General features: G+C 43.0%; 1 protein-coding gene across 1 annotated transcript in view; it reads right to left on the bottom strand.

Annotated features, from left to right (window-relative positions):
• Nucleotides 1–1,627: 1,627 nt before the first annotated feature.
• Nucleotides 1,628–21,464, bottom strand: part of LOC125294887 (sphingomyelin phosphodiesterase 4-like) — a 63,468-nt gene continuing 43,631 nt past the window's right edge. The window contains exons 15-18 of the mRNA XM_048243935.1: nt 17,185–17,406; nt 4,504–4,614; nt 3,900–4,028; nt 1,628–2,142 (exon numbers count right to left, since the gene is read on the bottom strand). Coding sequence (XP_048099892.1) covers nt 1,666–2,142; nt 3,900–4,028; nt 4,504–4,614; nt 17,185–17,406 — 939 coding nt within the window. The 3' untranslated portion in view covers nt 1,628–1,665. The remainder of the gene's footprint in view (nt 2,143–3,899; nt 4,029–4,503; nt 4,615–17,184; nt 17,407–21,464) is intronic.

The raw sequence follows: 21,464 nt of genomic DNA on the forward strand, positions 1-21,464 counted from the left end.
GAGTTGGTTGTGCACACAGTCCGCCAGACAACTTGCATTACATGCAACATTGCCAAATTCTCTAGGTAAATGGAATGGGCGTAACGATAAACAGAGTAGCTCTATGTCTGGATCACACTCAGTCTCTCTTATCGAGATTTGACTGCACCAACTGTCTTTTACAAATATACAAATACCCCCACCTCTCTTCTTTCCTGATGATGCCTCCCTGTCCGCCCGCACACAGCTGAAGCCTTCCAGTAGAGAGTCCGGTATATCCTTCCTTAGCCATGACTCGGTTAAAACCATTAAACTTGCCTCGTACTCGTAGCAGTGACAGCTGACCAGCCGTAGGCCTAACTCGTCCATTTTGTTACACAGGGATCTGACGTTGCTCAGTATGATGGAAGGAAGCGGCGGTTTGTTACCCCTGCGTCGGAGTCGCAGCCTAACTCACCCGCGTCTGCCTCTTTTTCGCCTGTTGTCGATCAGCACCCATCTTCCTCCTGACCTCCTCCGGCAGGTGGTTCGGAGCCATGGCGCCATTGTGCCTGAAAGACAGCAGGAGTTCCCTCGAGTAGACATACTGTAGGCCCGGATTGTTGCTATCGGGAGAAGTTTGTGGCAGCAAATTCTTGCAAAGGAGTTCGCTCGCCACCAGCAGAAGCAGCAGTAGAACAGGTACAAGAGGCTTCATGGCTCATCCACTGCGTCGGGTCGATCTGGCTTGCAAGCAGGCCTTCCGACAACAATTTTGTGCCTGCTTCCTTGATACAAGCGAAAGAAGCATGTGTAAGGGGTTTATTTTCGCAGACAGGTTAGACAATCACTCATGCTCGCAACAAATAAAACAAAGAAACGACAAGGTTTACAGCGTCGGCACTCACGCCCGAAAAGCGCCACCGGAAAGTGATTGTTAGATTGTTAAAGAATCAGAGGGACACATTTACCTTGCGATGCATGGTAGTGAACACATCTTTTAAGTTTATTTCAATCCAGTAAGACACAAATAGCAAGTTAATTATATAATACATGTATTGGAACACCACTGGATGAGTATACACTGTAATGTTGCATTTGCCAAAAAAAAAAGTAAAAAAGTCCCAGCAGGTCTGCAGAGATGAACGCGGCTTAACTCATTGAATGCCAAGCTGTTTTCGAGCTTTGTCCTAGAGTGCCAGCAATCTAGACCATTGTTGATGATTTTTGTACAGCCACAGCATATTCTGTGTTATAGCTATGAACACACACAATGGCTCGCTTAAAAGGTGAGACTTTAAGCTCTCGGGGGTGCAAACCGTGTTTTCTACCTCTGTTCCTGAGAAATCCCAAGCTAAACAGTGGCTAGTTTTCATCAAAATCGCTGTTTTTTTCTAGAAATGGAGATATAACGTCTTTCATGAAATATGAAGTGTTGCCTGTTACTTGTGTAAACTTTCCGGGAAGTGATCAGCGAGACTGCCACCTAGTGATAGACCCACGGGTTGAGTTGCCCCCGGGGGCGAAACGAAATTTTTCCGTAAAAGTCTAGTGGGGCTACATACCCACCAAATTTCATGTGCCCCGGTGGTTCGGTGTCCCGGGTATCGTTGACCAAAAATTCAGGAAGTAGATGACGGCGAAAAAAAAAAAACGTTGACAATCCCTATATGAGCGCTTCACTAGCTTCGCTAGCGGCGAATTATTTTATTTATCTAAAACAAAATAATGTTCTTTGTTCATTGTTGCTTCCCTCATTTGAAATGATTCTCCTCTTGCCACACGATTGCGAGGTTGACGCACCAGTATCAAACCCGTAGTCAGTCGTGGCACCACCTGGAGCACGTGTTTGTACTTCCTGCTCCAGCGGGACAATCTGGGACTCAGGGGATCCAGCACAGTCAGCAGCATCACCACCAGGCCGCAGAGGAGCAGGGGGTTCGAGCAGAGCGCACAGCCCAGGACGTACACCAGCAGCAGGGAGAGTAGCGTGCGGTAGCTGGCCAACACACGCAGGCTGACGCGTGGCACCTGCTGATGCTGTCGCTGCACTTGACGCGGCCTCACCGCCACTAGGCTCTTCTGGATCCTTTCGCTTTCGTCAAGCGGGCAGAGTAACAGGTGTCGACAAATGCTACCCACCAGGTCTTGCCGTGAACACAGGACCACCATCTGGCTCCCAAACTAGTAGAATGACAAGGCAAGGTAAAGCAATCTTATTTATATAATACATTCCGTCCACAAAGGCAATTCAGTGTGCTTTAAACCTTTGGTAAAATGGTAAATAGTTTGGTCCTTACTCTTTAAACTTGTAGCACTTTTCTCTTTAGGAAGTTCTTTCCAGAGCTGAACTGAATTTAGAGATTCATAGACAAGCAGCAGAACTATGCAATCAACTCAGTTACTGGAAGCCAGTACAGGGATTTAAGTATAGGATTGATGTGGTCTTTTCTTTTGGCTTTCATGAGAACTCATGCTGATGTATTTTGTACCACTACACCTGTGTGAACTACTCTGCCTGTGGAAGGTCTATGACCGAAAGCTTGCAGATTTGAAAAAAAAAAAAAAAAAAAAAAAAAAAAAAACTATTGCACAGATCTGAGTGTGTGGATTTTTCACCTTTACTGGATCATCACTGAGGTATAGTTGCCAATGGCAATAATATAGTTATTATAAAGTTCTACCGTTGTATGTTTCCAGTATTTGTGTACGCAGAACACTTGGGTGGATCCCATTTTTGCCATAAAAAGACAGATGTTCCCAGAGGTGATCAAAGTTATCAATTAAACCACCATGACCCACAGACCAAAGACAAGTGTAGGCCCATGAACTCTGTTGACCAATGGAAAATGAAATGTGGCGATTTTCTAGGCTGATTTGACATGGAGCTATACTCTCATTCAGGCGTAATAATAATCCAGTCACTAACCAATTTGTCTGCTGCAGCTCAACCTTGTTACTGGAAGTTAGCCTACGGGGACTATTTTCAAGTGCTGCATGATATCATTGTGCTGCTGCCTCCATGGTTTATTACGCTGGAATGAGAGTATAGTTTCATGTCAAGTCAGCCTAGAAAATCGCCACATTTCATTTTCGGTTGGTCTTATATATGTAAGTATAAGTATATGAGGGAAATTTGGTCTCTGCATTTATCCCAATCCGTGAATTAGTGAAACACACTCAGCACACAGTGAACACACAGTGAGGTAAAGCACACTAATCCCAGCGCAGTGAGCTGCCTGCAACAACAGCGGCGCTCGGGGAGCAGTGAGGGGTTGGGTGCCTTGCTCAAGGGCACTTCAGCTGTGCCTACTAGTCGGGGCTCGAACCGGCAACCCTCCGGTTACAAGTCCGAAGCGCTAACCAGTACACCTTCTAACTTGAGAGGAGACAAGTTTTAAATAGGAAAATTACCGTAAATCTTTTTTAAGTCATTTTTAAACGTGATGGTAGCAGGCGAGATGCTAATGGTCTAATCCGATTCAATGATCTATGCTAGGCTAGAGCTAAAAGTGGTATCGCCAGACTCAAAGAATGGCTGGATGAACTGAAGAAAGGTAAAAATCAATTGTTTAACTCAAGGGGAGGTGGAAAATGAGTGTAATTCCCCAAATGGTGGAATATCCCTTTAAAATCTTATTTGATGTGCTCTGAGTGGGTCTGGTCATTTTGATCCCGCATGAACATGAACAATGATTTTATTTATTGGCATTGAGAGAAAAGGCAGGGTATTATGGAGTTTTTCCAAAATAAAATGGACAATGGCAGTGAGGGTGTAGGATAATGTTATATTGAGTGTTAAAGGGATACTTTGATTCTGGCAAAATGTTTTTGATGAGGATTGATTACAGATTACACAACTTTAACCAAGGACTAAGAGAAGGCCTGTGAATTACTTCTTAAACCTTGTAAATTGGTAGGCCTACATGTAGACTTCTCACCTGTTTGTTGATATGTGAGGTAATCCAGGCCATAAGCTTCACCAGAAGAGTGCTCTCATAGCTTCTGACAGGCTGAAGGTCAGGGTCTCCTCCATACTGCACCCTGACCCTGCGCACTTCGTTAATAATCTGTAGGATACATAAGAAGGCCCATTTGAAGCACAGAATAGAGGACAACAATCTGTCACAATATACATCTACTAAAGTGTAAGGAACAGTTCATATTGAAATGCTTGGTCTGTTTATAATGAAACAACGCAATCATTAGTCTATGCAGTGGGCTTTATTCGATAACAGACAGAAGTCTGAGAAGGCACTAGTGTACACACACAATGGCTGCATTGACTGTGTCAGTATTAAATAACATAGATGTGTATTTTTTTTTATTTAAAACAAATTAAGAATTGTCTTTTAAAATATTTGCTGACACGGAAGTATTCACCAGAAATTTCCACTAAGAGTTTAATCTACCAACTTCAGTTGCATTTAACCTCTGGTTATGGTCCCTTAGAAATCAAAAAGTTGATTAGGTCGTAATCGATTGAGAATTCATCTGGTGTCAGCCAGGCTAGCGTAGGCCTACTCCCAGACACGCCAGACTCACTTGCATCCGTCCCAGGTCAGTTAGAACGAGTCCGTTCTCTCCCTCAACACAGTCAGGAAGCTCCTCCTCTTCCTCCACGGCTCCAAAACTCACCATCATCTCGGCACTCAACTGCAGGATCACCAAAAGTTATTAAAAGAGGTATTCGTTTTATTATGAAGTTTCTGAGCAACGAGCAAGACAACTCCCTAGTGGAATGGTAGCCAGTACAGTATCTGTGCAATATCTGTGCAAACCTCTCCCCCGACACCTGACGAGATGTGCAGGTGACAGATGCACCTATGGCCTGGACAGGTGCACTGCAGGTGCTGTGCAGTCGACAACAAAACACAGGTGGTGCATTGAATGTCTGAGCACACAGTAATGTATAGTAATGTAACACTGTATTGTAGAAACTGTGTTTCTGATCTGGTACTGGCTATACTGAATAGCTTGTGTAACACTTAACATGGACTGTTAACACTCAATATGATCTGAAGAAGTCCAGACAACGACTCTACTCCCTTCGTCAGCTAAGGAAATTCAAAGTTTCTACATCCATCATGAAGGCCTTCTACACTTCAGCGGTTGAGAGTGTTCTAACTGGTAGCATCATCACCTGGTATGGGAACTCCACAGAGAGTAGTGCGCTCAGCTGAACGTCCTATAAGAACTCAACTCCCTGCTCTACAAGATATTTATTCCAGAAGAGTACTCCTAAGAGCCCAAAAGATTCTGAAGGACTCTTCTCATCCTAACAATGGATTATTCCTACCGCTGAAATCAAGAAGACGCCTATGTAGTCACAAAGCCAGAGACTCAGCAGAAGTTTTTATCCCAAGGCCATCCAAACTCTGAACTCACACTATACTGACTTTGCACACATTCACTCCTCAGCACTCTCAAACATTCCCCAACCCTGAACTGACCAAGAACTGATCCAAGATGGCGGGCCTGCATACACGCGAGCGCGCTGCATACACACGCAGCTTACCTCTCTGTCCCAACCGCATGACGGTGTTTTGTTCGCTTAAAAGTGTTTGTCCGAAAGTTTTACGCGGTTCGCCTTTGTCTTACCACGCCGCATCTACAAGTACAGCAGGCAGTTTTAATTGACATCTGCAAAAGCAAGTTTTGCAGCCGCTCTGGACTTTGCAACAGAGACGCTTAAAGGAACTCCTCGACTACCCGCCTGCAACAACACCGACTCGGGCTTCTGCTACTCCTCCCGAAAGAAAGCTGCCGGAAGCGGTGTGCGAGGAAGCAGAAGAGGGGCAAGCGCTGAGGGCGCCCCGGCCAGGCTAGCGGCCAGCCCAACTCGCCCAGCCATACCATCCATTCTCCTGGCAAATGTACGATCACTGGACAACAAAATGGATCACATACCACTGCTGAGATCAACGAACCGACAGTAAGTAACTGCTGTGTGCTCGCCTTCACTGAGACTTGGTTAAATGACAACATTCGGGACTCTGCTGTACAACTGAGCAGCTAGCATGCTATCGAGCAGACAGGGGCCATTGTAAAGGGAGGTAAATCACGAGGAGGAGGAATCTGTGTTTACATCCGCGGACGCCTAATGGTGCCGACACTGTAGTAGTATGCAAACACTGCTCACCACTGGCAGAGTTTATGATCATAAAGTGTCGCCCTTTTACCTGCCAAGGAAATTACTGCATTCTGCTAGTCGCAGTATACATCCCTACTTACCAACAACAACAGCGATAAGAACGCTGCTCTTAGTGAACTGTACCAGGCTGTCAGTGAACAACAGACGGCACACCCAGACGGTTTCACCATCTTCACTGGAGATTTTAACCATGCTGATCTCAAAACTGTACTTCCAAAGCTACACCAGCATGTTGATTTTCCAACAAGAGGAGATAACATCCTGGACCTGGTCTACACTACACACAAAGGAGCATACAAAGCCACCCCTCCCCACATTGGACTTTCAGACCATATCACTGTTATGCTAATGCCCGCATACAGACAAAGGGTAAAAAAGCCAACAAACCGGGTTCGTAAGCAGGTAAAAGTGTGGCCTGAGGGAGCCTCCGATGCTCTTCAAGACTGCTTTGACACAACAGACTGGGAAATGTTTAAGCAGGCAGCCACTTACAACAACCGACAGACATAGAGGAGTATACAGACACTGTAACCTCTTACATCACCAAGTGCATCGATGATGTGACCCACACAAAAGACATCATCACTGGGCTAACTGGAAGCCATGGCTGACAGGGGATGTCCTCAGGCTGCTGAGGGCCAGAGACAAAGCCTACAGAGCTGGGGATGAAGCTGGCATGAAAAACAGCCAGAGCCAACCTGTCCCGTGGCATCAAGGAAGCAAAAAAGGAATACACTCACAAGATAACCACCCACTTCAAAGACAGCAGGAACTCACAAAGCCTATGGCAGGGCATTCAGGCCCTCACGGACTACAAGCCCAGCCCACAGAGCTGTGAGAGCAACATCCCTCTGCTCAACAACCTGAACCGCTTCTTTGCTCGCTTTGAAGCACAAAACAGCACCTGCCCACAGAAGACCCATCCTCTCTACATGAGCAGCCCCTGTGCCTCTGCCGACAGCGTGAAGAGGACACTTGCTGCTATCAACACCCGTAAGGCAACAGGTCCAGACAACATCCCAGGTCGCGGCGCTGAAGGACTGCGCGGGGAGCTTAAGGATGTCTTCACAGACATCTTTAACACTTCCCTGAAGCAAGCCATCGCCCCATCATGTTTCAAAGCTGCCACCATCATACCTGTGCCAAGAAAACTGCTCCATCCTGCTTCAATGACTGCCGCCCTGTGGCACTGACACCCATCATCATGAAGTGCTTTGAGCGGCTTGTCATGTCACATATCAAAGCCATTCTCCCCCCACCCTGGACCCCTTCCAGTTTGCATACCGAGCCAAGCGGTCTACAGAGGATGCAATCTGCTCTGCCCCCCCCACCCAGCCCTCACCCACCTGGAAAAAGAGACTCATATGTGAGATTGCTGTTTATAGACTTCAGTTCTGCATTCAACACCATAATACCACAACAACTCATCTGCAAACTTCGACAAACTGGGACTCAGTACCTACCTCTGCAACTGGCTACTGGACTTCCTCTGTCAGAGGCCCCAAGTAGTAAAAATGGCAACAATACCTCAAGCAGCATCACACTGAGCACAGGGGCCCCCTGGCTGCGTGCTCAGTCCGCTGCTCTTCACCCTGCTGACGATGACTGCACTGCAACCTACAGCAACAATCACATAGTGAAATTTGCTGGACGACACAACTCTGGTGGGTCTCATCACCAAGGGCGGCATTTGACTAAATACAGGTTGGAGGCTCCACCATCTGACCACGTGGTGCAGGGACAACAACCTCCTGCTGAACGCCAGCAAGACCAAAGAGATTGTTGTTGACTTCCGAGAGGTCACACCCAACACCTGCCACTGACCATCGACGGTGCTGTGGTGGAGAGAGCGAGCAGCACCAAATTCCTGGGGTGCACATCAGCGAAGACCTCTCCTGGACCACCAACACTGCATCACTGGCTTAAGAGAGCTCAGCGCCTGTACTTCCTATGAAACTCAGGCGAGCAAGTGCTCCACCAGCCATCATGACCACATTCTACCGAGGGCACCATTGAGAGCATCCTCTCCCAGCTGTATCGCTGTGTGGGCGAAGCTGCACTGAATACAACAGGAAAGCCCTGCAGCGCATAGTGAACACAGCTGGAAGGATCATTGGTGCTTCACTCCCCTCCCTGAAGGACATTTACACCACCCACCTCACCCGGGCATATGCGACCAAAATTGTGAGTGGTGCAAGTCACCCCGCTCACAATCTGTTTGATCTACTGCCCTCTGGGAAGAGGTACAGAAGCCTCCGCGCCCCCGCACTACCAGACTCACCAACAGCTTCATACACCAAGCTGTAAGGATGCTGAACTCTCTCCTCCTCCCCTCCACCCTCAGCTACATAACATCCTGGACATTGGACCCACAATGGCCTCCTGCACTACTCCACTTTGCACAATCTTGAACACTTGCACACTTGTACATCTTTACAACTTGGTGTTGTTGTCCTGAAAACACAACACCTCTGCTGCTCTTACATAACTTGCACCACTATGCCACTTTCTTCATTACTCAGGTCAAACAGAACTACCCAAGCCTCTTATTGGCCTGACTTTGCACTAGTTTTTATTGACTGTCTATGCACAATTTCAACAAAATTTTGCTGCTTTTATTTTTTCTTATTATATGTGCCCTCTTATTTACTTATTTACTTACTTTTTTTTGTTTTACTTGAATGTTATGTTTGTCTGTGGACTTAAAATTGGTAAAATATGTCTTGTCTTCACCGTGGGATAGAAACGAATTTCATCTCTTTGTATGTCTGGAACATGTGAAGAAATTGACAATAAAGCTGACTTTGACTTTGACTTTGACTTTGAACTGACACTAAACTGACTTTGCACTCATTCACTCCTCAGCACTCATGACCCCCCCCACACACACACACACACCTACATGACTTTTAGCACTTTTACATCCATCTCCCTATGCTACAGACCTTTTATTTATTTTCTTATTTCATCACATGTCAAAACACACACACACACACACACACAAATCTGACTTTCTCCAACTTTTGCACATCTCCATAGAACTTTTAATTTATAATTTTTGATTTCTCCTCCATCTATCTACCCATGTCCTTGATTGCCTAGCCTTTCTGCTTTCTGCTCCCCCCCCCCCCACCCCCATCCCCAACACACACACACTTACATCATCACTGTCATCACCTCACATACATTGCTGCACACTGCCCCCCCTCCCTACAGACACAGCACATTGTCTTCAGGATCTTCTCCAACACACATCCTCTACATACTTACAGCACACTGCCCCCACCCGCCCACACACACATCTTCACTGTCATCACTCACATACATCATACATACAGTACTCTGCTTGTAATAGTAAGTCCCTTGTGATAGTAAGTCCTACTTGCAGTACACTGCCCCCCCTCTCCCCTACATACACAGCACATTATTTCATCAGGAAGCTTCTCCAACACACATCCTCAATATACTTACAGCACACTGCGCCCCCCCCCCCCCCAATACACAGCACATTGTCTCATGAGGAAAGCCCAACACACATATTGCACACTGTCCTCCCATACACAGCACACTATCCCATCTCCCTTGTCATCCCCCAACACACACCAAGACCCCTGGCAGTTCAGTACTCTGCTTGGCTGGTGCACATTATTTCCATCAGGAAGAACACATATCCTCAATATCCATGTTACACCCACCCTCCAAATTATAATACATTGCAAATTGTCCTCTATACACACAGCATAATTTCCATCTCCTCAGGTCATCTCAACACATACCAAGACCCTGGTAAGCCCCTTGAGCCGTGGATCTGCCCAGGGAGTTTTTTCCTGCCCCTGTTGCTCTTGGGTGCTCCTTGTTGGTGCCCCCCCCCAATCCCAATCCTCCCCCACCTTTCTTATGTAGCCCTTGCCACTTAATCTACTAAACCCCTCTTCTACTGCACTTTTTTTACCCCCAAATACAGAGATGTACCCTGCTGTGAATGATAGCTAAATATAATCCAAAGCCCTTTCTTGCTTATTATAATTTCAGTGATGACATGATTTAGTACTTTAGGTAAACAGTGAGGGCTCTATCAAGATGCTCAAAAGCGCGACGCATAGCGTATTCTCATCACGATGCAAAGCGTATTCCTACTCAAGTTTTTTGCCATGCCCGTCTCTTTTATTGAGCAATGCGCTCAGGGGTGTGGCAATTAACGACCTAAGGTGTGGTCCGGTAGCCTAGAAATCTGGACGCACCAGGAAATGTAGCAGCAGGAAATGTAATTTGCAGCCAGGGTAGTCTAGCAACTCTCCGTTGGCTTGCGAGCTGGAAAAATCAAACTTCGATCAGGCCAATCACATCGTGTATAGAGTCGGTGGGCGGGCTTCACATAATGATGACAGAGTTGCGATGGTTCCGCGTGAATTCCCTGGGACTCGAGTTAAGCTTTTTTTTTAAAGGAGAACTTGGCAACTATTTCAACGTAATAAACCCGTTTAGAAATCATTTGGATGGTTAAATTACCTGTTTCGGTGAAAATGGTGACTATTCCCGCTGCCCCTATCGTCCCCAGGCGGAAAACCAACCTTGCAACATTGAGAGTACCGTCCCGGAAAGAGAAGTGAGAAACAAGAAACTCGTTTTAAATCGTGTTTCTTACCTTGTAACATCCACATCGTTCTGCCAAACTTATGCTAACAGTTCACTAGCTTGTAAACAAATCCATGTGCTTTATCGTTACCTTTTCCCACAGTTTGAAATAGCATAATGCACAATTTCTCCAGCAGAGGGGGAAATCCTGCCAAGTTTCCCTTTAAGTTGGCAAAAGTTTGATCAACTAGCCAACTAGCTCCGCTGGTGGGAAAATGCATGGGACTCATGAGTTGTAGCGCTATCCTATTGCGTGACCTGAGTCACAGACAGGACGACTAGAGTCCATTTGTCCACATATGGACCCTTTCAAGAGAGTTCCATTATCAGCATCATAGTTGGCCCCACAACACTTCCTTTTTAACATTCCATATGTTATCTTAATGCAGAGGAAGTAGATTGGGGCCCAAATAGAACGTTCAAGCATTGTTTTTGTTTTTATTGTTGAAAGGGTCTATAATGCTTTCAATAATATTGACTTCTGTGACCCTGTGAGGTGAGATTAAAGGTTGTTATATCAAAGATAGGGCTTGGACTCAGGCATACCTTGTACACTCTAAAACAAATTTGTTAGAAACAACACAAACTGTGTTGTTCCTATCTGGTCATAGAGATGTGTTAGAAAAACAACAAGTTGTGACATTTTCAACACATTTGTTTCAACACATTGACTGTACACTGTGTTAAAAACAACTGAAGTTGTGTTATTTTCAATACATTCGTTTTAAGAGTATAGTTACGTAGCAACGTCGTAGCAACACACAGGCATGTCAAGATTGTTGCGAGTAAGCAAGTACCTCTAGATTCAAACTAAGGCTGCAATAATTCATCTATTCATTGATTAGTTGTTAACTATTGAAGATGACATGATGGATAAATGGAGTATTTTACCCTTGTGTATTTTACCTCTGATATTAACATCAAAAGTATGTAACTTTGGTCAAAAATATGCAAATGCTTCTTTTACAAGCTCATTTACAACCATATTATGCTGTGGAATAAAATAGTCTATTTTAGTAGATATCTAGCGCCCCCTTATGGTTATGTGGCAAATACATGAATAATTAAGTGAGCTTTTAGCTGATTGCTAACACTTTATGATAAGTGTGCATGAATTAAGTCATGATTTATGCATGCATTAATTCATGATTTGTGCATGAATTAATTCATGATTTGTGCATTACTTCATATCTCATGAATCATCAGGAATTGACATGAGTCCATAGTCTCTCATGTGACCTCATGCATGAACAACACATCAACTAAAGCACTAGGTACAGTGGGCACATCATTATGATTTATTAAGCATAAGATAATATGGATTTTTGTATATTGTCCTAATAATTCAAGAAGTTGTACATGTATGAATCCATCATAATTCATACAATAACCCTGAATTGAATTCCATGAGAAGTGATGACCGCATTTCTGGCAGGAAAGGAAGTCATGATGATCATATTTGTTGCTTTTGCCTTACCGAAACAGATATGCATGCCAGTCATGTATCCACCTGCTACTTCCAAAGCTCCAAAGCTGCTGTCAAGTTTCCTATTGTGTATCAACAACACTCAATAACAGTTTATGTGATATGTTAATCACCAAATTTCTTCCCTAAGAATTTGACAACAGCTAGTTGTAGAGTAGGCTATTCAACTGGGAGTTTTACCCCAGGTGACATTTTTCTAAAAGGTAAGAAAATCTCTGGTACAAATAGATCAGGCTCAGTATAGCCTAATTATAGACTCTTACATTTTAGCTTGAATAGATTTATTTAATGAAAGTATGCTAGATTACTGTGTATGTCATTAGCAATGGCAAATGTTATGTAAAAAAGATACACAAAATAATTTATTTCAAAAATTAGTTTTAATCAGAATCAGAATCAGCTTTATTGGCCAGGTTTGCGTACACAAACAAGGAATTTGACTCCGGTTAATCTTTGCTCGCAAGTACAACATTCACATAACATATAAGGATAAAAAATAAAAACATAAAGGAGTAAAAAGAATAAAAACAGAACAGTAAGAATACAATGAAGGAAGTAGAAATTATGTCTATGTAGGGGGGGGGGGTCGCGTCCTTGTTGTCCCTGTCAAGGGTGCCAGGAGTCGTGGACCCCTCAACAGACACAAGCAAGATGTAATATACAGTTGAAAGGGTGGGGATATCTAACCTGGCAATAGCCAGATGAATTTCGCTCCGCCTAGCTCCACTCATCCATCTGGAACCGATCCATTGAAGTGTTGCTACAGAAGGCTGGGCCTAATCAAAAAATGCTTGCATATGATTGAATAAGCCACTTGTCCGTCATCTATTGACGTGCTACTTCAACCACTCACATCGAAGCCAACCCGTGACGCTAATAACAGACTCACAGTCGCTTCTACGCTATGTCACATCTATGAAACTCCCGCCCTGCGTCCTGATTGGCTAAACCATAAAGTTGGTTGGAGAAATCACTCTCAATGGAAGAGGTCCCAGATGGATGTGAGTGAAGCTAGGCGGAGCTAAGCGGAACGACATTCATCTGGCTAGGGTCAGGTTAGGGGATGTCAGCCTTGGCCACAAAGGTAAAATGTGCATTCCATGCAAACAACATTAGTATCAGATTGAGGGGTCTGCAGAGATCACAGTTGAACATAACTCCCGCCGGTTGGGTCATGACTGGATAGCAACAGGCTCTGTACGTTATCTGACCTAGTCCTTTTAGGTTTTTTCTCCCAAACTCCATTTTTGAAATAGCGCTTTCTGTGGTCATAATGCTGTGTATGAGAGAGTTCAGTGTTGCAATGTTCACAGAAGCACCAAGGTCTTTTCTTCAGTCTTAGGAAACTGACAGCTTCATAGGCGGGCAAACCGTTCTTGTTTCATAGACGCGAGCTGGTCTCGCGAGTCCTTCCTTATAACAATGACCTTGCATGTGATTGGAGGAGCCTGACATGCCTTCGACTCCTCGTCCAATCACATGTGAGCTGCATGACCCATACAGCAGTACTTGCAAGACAAGCATATAAACTAGGCCTGTCAAACTCGATTCCTTTTAAGAATCCGGGTTATTCTGAGTCACTCACTAAACTGATCCGGGTTGAACGAGTCACTTGAGTCAGTATTGCTTCATCATAAAGAAATTCAGTCCCTACGTTCAAGCAGTGCCGTGGGGTGCTTCATTTCGTTAAGTGCCTTCTCATGTTGGATGTGGATCCTCCATGATTTGAAACCAGGTTTTTGTAGCACTTGCATTTAGCCTTTAGAGTTTTGCTCTCCTGGTCAAGAAGAAATGCCCTGCAGTGAATAAATTATTATTATTGTTATTATTATTGTTATTATTACTACTAATACTACTATTCTCATTAGGCCTATTATTATTATCACCTTGGCACGAGTAGAAACTAGGCTACTCGCTCGTCTACAGATCCACTCATGTAGCCGGCTGATTCGACTGACTTCGCACTCATAACAACATAACGTGAACCGGTCCGCCGGCTGATCCAAATGACCCAGGTAGGCTAGCCTACTCAAGCAACTCCATACAGAGCTTGCAATGTTTCGGACTGTCTTCGCGACCTAATTGCATTTTAAAGTAGACTATGCGTGCAGAATATATGTTATTTCAGAAGTGAACGCATGGCTTTTGTTGTGGATTTTCTTTTAACCTTGACGAGGAGTTACTCGCTCCTCTAAAGATCCACTCATGACAACGTAGCCGTTTATATACACAGATATATGTAAACACACTTGTCACGCTACATTTATATGTGTATGTATGTAATGTGTGTGTATATATATATATATATATATATATATATATATATATATATAAGAGAGAGAGGGCAATACAGAAGTTTTTGCTGTATGTAAACACACTTGTCATGCTACATTTATATGTGTATGTATGTAATGTGTGTGTGTGTGTGTATGTATATGTATGTACATATGTATGTACATATATATATATATATATATATATATATATATAGGTAACACTTTATTTTAATGTGTCACAGTGTACCTACCTAATTAGGTACGGTGGTATAACCTGTGTAACAACATATACTATCAGGTACTATCATTGTACTTGCATTATGTATTTGTGGGTACCTACATATAAGCTTAGTTGTTACATTTTAATACTGAGTGCTTTTGCAAAACTTTGCCAATTGGCCTACATTTTCATCAGAGGCAAAGAGCTGACCTGAGACCTGCTGGATGGGGTAAATCTGGTCATGATAGATTTGATATACAAGCCATTCTTAGCTCCAGTCAAGGCCTCATTGTCTTAAGTGTACATGTTTTTTTGCTCTTGGGTGCTCCTTGTTGGTGCCTTTTTATAAATTAAAGTGTATCATTAAGGTACCTTTTTCAATGTCATTACTCTGACATTCGACATTAGTCGACCATAAATTTGGGCAATGGGCACATTGTTAGGGGTTGACACTTTGCATAAGATTTCTCCACATTACTTGATCCAAATTCTGTGATTTTTGTTGTATAAATGTTGTACAATTATGTAGTTTTTCAGATCAAAGTGGAATGGTGGTTTTCATAAGTCAGCGGCGTTAGTTTGAGCACATAATTGACGTTTTGTTTACATGTGTTCAATGTAAGTCAATGAGAGCCGGAAATCCATAAATAGCGGCGTCCAAAGAATCTTTTGCCGGATAGCATGACGGCGGTTCTAAAGATCCACTCATGACAACGTAGCCGGCTAATTCGGCTGACTAGCACTCATAACAAGATAACGGAACCGGCCCGCCGGGGTGATCCGACTGACTCAGGTAGCCTACTCAAGCAACTCCATACAGAGCTTGCAATGTTTTAGGACTGTCTTTCGCGACCTAATTGCATTTTATAGTAGGCTATGCGTGCAGAACATATGTTATTTCAGAAGTGAAAGCATGGCTTTTGTTGTGGATTTGTTTTTCACCTTGACGAGGAGTTAGGCTACTCGCTGCTCTAAAGATCCACTCATGACAAGCGTGGCCCGGCTGATTCGGCTGACTCACTCATAACAACGTAACCGACCGCCCGGCTGATTCGACCGGACCCAGGTAGATACTCAAGCAGCTCCATGAGCGTGCAGTTCGGACTGTCTGCACGACCTAATTGCATTTTAATATGCTACATCTATACACCAAATCTAATTATGTCTAGGCTACATGCAGAACATTGAATGTTATTTCAGAAGTGGAAAAATGGCTTTTGTTGTGGAATTGCTTTTCACCTCGAGGAGGAGCTACTCGCTCTCGCAGATCCACTCATGACAACGTAGCCGGCTGATTCGACTGACTCGTACTCAACGTGAGCCTAACCGGCCGGGCTGATCCGACTAACCCGGATTGCTACTCAGCCGCTCCAATCTGAGTCTCATGGTCTGTGAGTCTGCAATGTTTCGGCTCTGGGGAAGTTAACCAGTTATCTCGGACTGCCTGCTCACTCAGTCACTTGAGTTAATTTGTGGAGTTGTGGTTGCCTCTGAAAATTGTTACATTTTTGGCAGCTACGATGGCTAGGCTAGGAGGCTAGCTAATGTTGCAAGAGGTTTGTGTGTGCTGTTTATCGTTTTAGATTGAATTGTAGTAGGACTCAACTGATCCGAGTTAATGATACTAGAGACTCACGACTCATGGGTTAATTTAAAGACACGGGTGAAAGATCCGCGTGAATAAAGCTCTTTCTTTGCATAAACATGTCTGGCAAATGTTCATTTCCTGTATAAATTCATTCATGTCCTTGATGGTAGCCTAATAATAGTGTAGTAGCCTACATAGGATAATAATGACATGAATATAAAGCATAATATGAATATATATATATATATATATATATATATATATACTTATTATTGGGGTTTACATTTATTATGAGACAGGGTGACCAATAGTGACAGATCTGCCAACCAATCACGAGTGATTTTACTTGTTTGAAAGTTGTGGTTTCATCCACTACTGAGTAAGGATATTCTGGCCAGGCGCGGTTTCGCTGCATTCATATGCTAATTAGATCCATTAGCACTATGCGAGCTCTCACTCATATTTTACAAAAGTTTTGTTAGGTGGTGTGACGGAAATCAGTAGGGGATCATACTTCATTGTGACAAAATCAACCACGTTAACTTCTACAGGTATCATTTGTGCCTACCTCAATCAGAATTCAAAATGCTTCTAAGGTCATACAGGTTGTGTAATAGTGCTATTGATTATAAATCATGATTTTTGGTGTTCTACAGTGTGTGTGTGTGTGTGTGTGTGTTTTCTTTTCATAAATATCACTTGTATGTTGTGCAATACTGTGTATGCTGCCTGTGGCCTATGTCTACTGTATATGCACTTGTCTGCATTTGTATTGTTATTTATTTCTTTGTAAAGTAGCTACATGTGACAGCACTGGAGTCCAAGACGAAGTCCCCTTTGAGGCCAATAAAGTGTATCTTATCTTACCTTAAAGATCTGACAGAGGAGAAGTTTGGCTCTGTCCAGAAGCTCTGTTGTATTCAGGATAGATGTGTGCACTTCATCTCCCTCATTTCTTGACACTGGTGTCCCTTGTGATGGGAAGGAGAACCATGCAGGACAAAATGGCCATATTCTTGGCTGGGTAGCGAGGGAGGCCTGGTTGACAGAACACCGTGCCTGCAAAATCTTCTGCAGCAGCTGCAGCACCTGCAGGAGTAAAGAGGCAGCATACCCTAGATTATTATCACTTAGGACAACATTTTTGACCTGTTTTGAGCATTGAATGGACACCCGAAGTAATACAGTTGATTCAGACATGTTTGTTATAGCTTACTTTATTTTCATAACTTTCATTATGCAAAATGCATCCTATTGCTCTTTGCAGTGCCACATACCCACTTTATGAATATCATCTGTGCTTATATTGTCTGTATGATGCCTGCATATTGTATCCAACATTTTCTCCAAATAACATGTGTAGTGTGTTTTTCTTTGAGAGCCACCAGTGTCCGGAGTCAGACATTTATTTCATTTACTTGACCAATAAAAATGGAGCCATGTGATTTTGAAAGTTTAATGGAGAGTACCACAATTTGAGCTCCTTGAGAGGGATGAGAAATGGGCAGGATGGGCGTTAGCAAGGTGCATTAATACTACTTTATGTACAGTGAATGCTGTATGTTTTATGTGGTTCATGCTCAATATGCAATTGCCAGGTCTTCAAAGCTTTCCCATGCTGGGAGTTTGCGTCACAGCCACACCAGGCTCTGCACTAGTCACACCCACTTCTAACTCTCCTCACTGTCGTGAAGTTGCCGCCTCTTGGTCTCACTCCCCAATCTGCAATTAGCACCTTCCCTACTGATAGTGCCTTCATGCCGGCCGTAAACTCGGAGGACCCGACTTAAAAAATCCTGATCTCCGAAAAAAGTGTGTTCATGAGATCAGCTTGGAAAGCTCCTTAAGTCTAAATTTCCTAACCCTAACTTGTAATGACAAAAAACGAATGTCACTTAATGACAGAAGCGTTATGTCATAAACGTTTATGACATGTTCATGACAGTGTCATGTCACTCTTATGTCGATACTGTCAAGTGCAACCCTACGTTATTAGAACTGCTTACTATGGGTGAGCAAGAAGGAAAATGTCTCGGCCAAATGTTTCTATCTGTAATGTTAATTTAGTGATAAATTATATTTTGCCTATTTATCATAGTGACGTCAAATCGGGTCAGTGTGAAAACTTTTGAAGCAGTTCACTGTCACTGTAAAAGCAGAGGTAGACCTTTGTAATTTTTGGTACATAGCTAATTTAGATATACTTATGGGGTGGGGGCTTGCATTTCTTTAGAGCTCCACCATCTTGGTTTGTATGAATATTAAGTGACATACATGTAAAAGGACAGTTGTCATTCCATAGCATTTATCAGCGGTCTGTAGAAGCATGGCATCGAGCGATTTTTGTAGGTTGTGCGAAAAAATGTGAATGGTATTTACACCCACTCGATCGATTTGTTTGCCAACCTAAAAAAATGCATTGAGCATCATCGAGAGGTTAAAGGGAATTGGATTGATGGTTGTGAGAGAGACTTTGCCGTCACTTCTCTTTGTTCTTCATCGTTTTAAACCTACCAATAGCGTGCCATGTGGATAAGCCAGTTTGTGATTGGTCCCGGCAAAATTGTAACAGAAGCCGCAGAGAAAGATGCACAGGTTTCCAGCCTGAGATGCAGGGCGATAAAAAAATTGCTGGGTTTACTAAATAAAGGTAATGGGAAGGTACACCAAGGCGGGGACTCTGAAATAGAGCTGGGCGATATGGCTAAAAAATAACATTATTGCGATACTATTACAAGTCTATTTCACAATATAGGATATATATCTCAATATTTTTAATTTTATTCTAAACAAGGACTTCATGAATTCTCAATTTCGCCCTATGATGTCTTAAATGTTTGATGCAGTAGGCTAGGCTAAATCATACCAGGCCAATCCCTGTAAATTACACTGTATCTGCATTAAAACATTCTTGGTTATTCACAGGTGGTTTCTATTTTATATTTGCATGTCATTTTATATTTGTATGTAAAAGCAGGGGAGCATAGCCTAGTATGAAAATTTCTCATAGGGATAAGTGTGCATGCAAAATGTCAACACACCTAAATAGGCAAAAAAATAAATCTATGTACCCTATTTTCAGAGCATTCATCAGGGCCTGTTATTTTGCTTTATCATTCTCTCTTCTTCTTTACCTGCCTTCTTTGAAAGGCCCCTCCGCCTGTCCACTCTTTAGGATAAATTGTTAACTCACTTCTATTTTTGAATGGCTTCATGGTTTTAGTTAACTTTCTAAATAAAGTTAGTTTGTTTCAATCTGTCACATTCACACCACATCCGTCATATTTCTCTATATGAATAATGACTGTGGGGTGCATTCCTTAATTACACTGTAGCAAGATTCTGTGATTTTCACAGCTTCACTGCTGTTTTCGGGAGAAATGTGTACTGTATTTGTGAATAAGTATAAGTATATATACTCTTTTGATCCCGTGAGGGAATATAGTATGTTACTGTGGCTTCGCTATAAATTATGGTCAAAAGTAGTCAAACTACAGTAATAAAATGTTGCTGCGAATCATAACACCGTAGGCTAATATAAATCTGACTCCTCCCTCACCAAAAAATCCAACATGGTTTCCGACATGGTTTCTTTTTTGCACATAAATCCAAAGTTAAGCTATTTTATCAGTATATTTTTAGATTTCTGGCGAGAACTTATCCAATGGTTTGGTTGTTGCAGCAAAAAAAATGTCTAGCAAGTATCCAATGCGTACAAACCGACAACTAGAGCTACTTGTTGAGTTGACTAAAATCGCTGCTAATGAACTAGCAGCTAGAAGCTAACATTCCCAATGATTCTCTATGGGTAGCGGTTAGCTTATACTTAACTTCGATCTCTTAATTTTTAACTTATCCCATAAATCTACACTTCTGTTAATTTGTAATGATTTACTGCAGTAAATTATCAGTTTGTGATTCAAAAACATCAACTAAGCAGCATAAAATGCTATAAATTGTCTCTGTCTCCTGTTTGAAATGTCTCATCCAAAGCTCACGGGAGGTCATGTGTAGCGCTCTGATTGGCTAGTAGCCTGCTACATGCATGCAGTGACGTAGACCTGGAAAGGATGGTCCCATATACATGGATTTCTATGGAACGTCACGAAAACATGCGCAACCAAGAGGCAGAAAGCACCATAGAACAGCATAGAGCAATGCAAAAGAGCAAAAGATTAAAATGAGTTTTTGTGCTGAAAACTGCACCAATTCGAAATCACAATGGTTAGAGAATGTTAAATATGTTCAATATCCCTAACGGAATGCATGTCTTCGCCAAAAATGGCAAAATACGATGTTATATTAATAATCCAAATGAACGTCAAACTTTGAAATATAGTCTGAAATGAGATGTTAATATCATTGAGACAACAGGGGTATACAAAAATCCGATTGTAGCTTACAGCAGCGAGGTATTTAGGTTAAGTTTATAACGTTGTGGGCCGCCAAAGCGTCTTCTGCCTCCACGCCGCTTGTACGCATCGAAGTTTTGTTGGTAAGCGGGAAACCCGTGTATAGGGATTGTCAAATTCCCCCCCCCCGTCATCTACTTCCTCAATTTTTGGTCAACGATACCCGAGACACCGAAACACCGGGACACATGAAATTTGGTGGGTATGTAGCCCCACTAGACTTTTATGGAAAAATTTAGTTTGGTCCCCGGGGGCCACTCACACACACACACACACACAAACACACACACACACACACGGACGCACGCACATACACACACAGACAGAAACACACACATGCACACACACACAGACACGCACACACACAAACAAGCACGCACACACACACACACACACACACACACACACAGGCACGCACATACTATCGGTATCGGCAATTTGAACGTCCGATACATTATTACAAATTCAGTAGGATTAAAGGGAAACCAAATATTCATCATCATTTGGCTGCATTTCCAGTATTGGCGTTACGTAGTAGTTTGTCCACCAGATGACGCATCGTTGCAGCAAGACGCAGACGGCTCTGGCAAGACGTAACTTTGTTGGAAGTTAATCTAAAGTGGATTGGAAAGACAGTAGACGCTTCCTACAAGGACAACACTGTAGTTTACCGCAGAGAACGTCTAATAAGGGTAGGATGATTTTCACATGAAATGTAATTCCCATTTCTTCTTG

This window comes from Alosa alosa, chromosome 5 (genome assembly GCF_017589495.1).
Source record: "Alosa alosa isolate M-15738 ecotype Scorff River chromosome 5, AALO_Geno_1.1, whole genome shotgun sequence".
NCBI classification, from domain to species: Eukaryota; Metazoa; Chordata; class Actinopteri; order Clupeiformes; family Clupeidae; genus Alosa; species Alosa alosa.